Source organism: Alligator sinensis, unplaced genomic scaffold (assembly GCF_000455745.1).
Source record: "Alligator sinensis unplaced genomic scaffold, ASM45574v1 scaffold1765_1, whole genome shotgun sequence".
NCBI lineage: Eukaryota > Metazoa > Chordata > Crocodylia > Alligatoridae > Alligator > Alligator sinensis.
Window position 1 is genome coordinate 80671 of NW_005843468.1, and position 718 is coordinate 81388.

General features: G+C 70.8%; 1 protein-coding gene across 1 annotated transcript in view; it reads right to left on the minus strand.

The window, feature by feature from the left end:
• The window catches only part of TTLL4 (tubulin tyrosine ligase like 4), a 20135-nt gene that overhangs the window by 1650 nt on the left and 17767 nt on the right, over window positions 1-718 (minus strand). Inside the window, exon 19 of the mRNA XM_025195322.1 lies at window positions 56-114. Within this exon, the coding sequence (XP_025051107.1) occupies window positions 56-114 (59 nt within the window). The remainder of the gene's footprint in view (window positions 1-55; window positions 115-718) is intronic.

Sequence of the window (718 nt, forward strand, 5' to 3'; positions counted from 1 at the left end):
GCCCCCAGTGGGGGGGCTGCCCCTGGCCCCCCAGCCCCCCATGCCCCGCCAGTACCTGCTGGGTGGCGACGGGCAGCTCCATGCAGCCGCCCCGGCGCTGCTATTCTGAGCCGGCTGCGGGCAGATTGAGTGTCACAGGCCCCGCGCCCTGCCGGGGGGGGCGGTCCAGCTGTCTGAGCTGCAGTGGGGGGGGCGAGGGGTTGCTAGGCCAGAGCCCTGGCACCGTGACCCTGGCAGCGCTGATGGATGCACGGACAGACGGGGGATGCCCAGGCAGACACACGGCCGAGTGTGCCCAGCCCCTGGGGGAGGGGGCTCAGACCCACATCACACCAGGCCCCCGGGAGCTGGCACAATTAAGGTCCCCCCCAGCTGCTCCCCTGCCCCACAAGGCCTGGCTCCGATTTCGGGACAGCTGCCCGGGCAGCTCACATAACCTCTCGGAGCACAGGCCAGGCGGCTCGGCCCTCTGCATGGCTGGGGGGGTGGAGGCCAGGCAACACCCCCCCTCTGCCCAACCCCGAGCCTGCCTCGGTTTCCCCACATCTCCAGCAGTGGCAGGGCTGGCGGTGCGGGGCGACGAGCAGAGATCAGCGAGGCCCAGCCCTCGGCACTCACAGACTTTATTAGAAAACCCACTGGGGCCAGCGTCGCCCCGTACAAAGCCTGACCCCACCCCCAGCCTGGGGGACACCCTGGCACCAGGAACTGGGGGGTG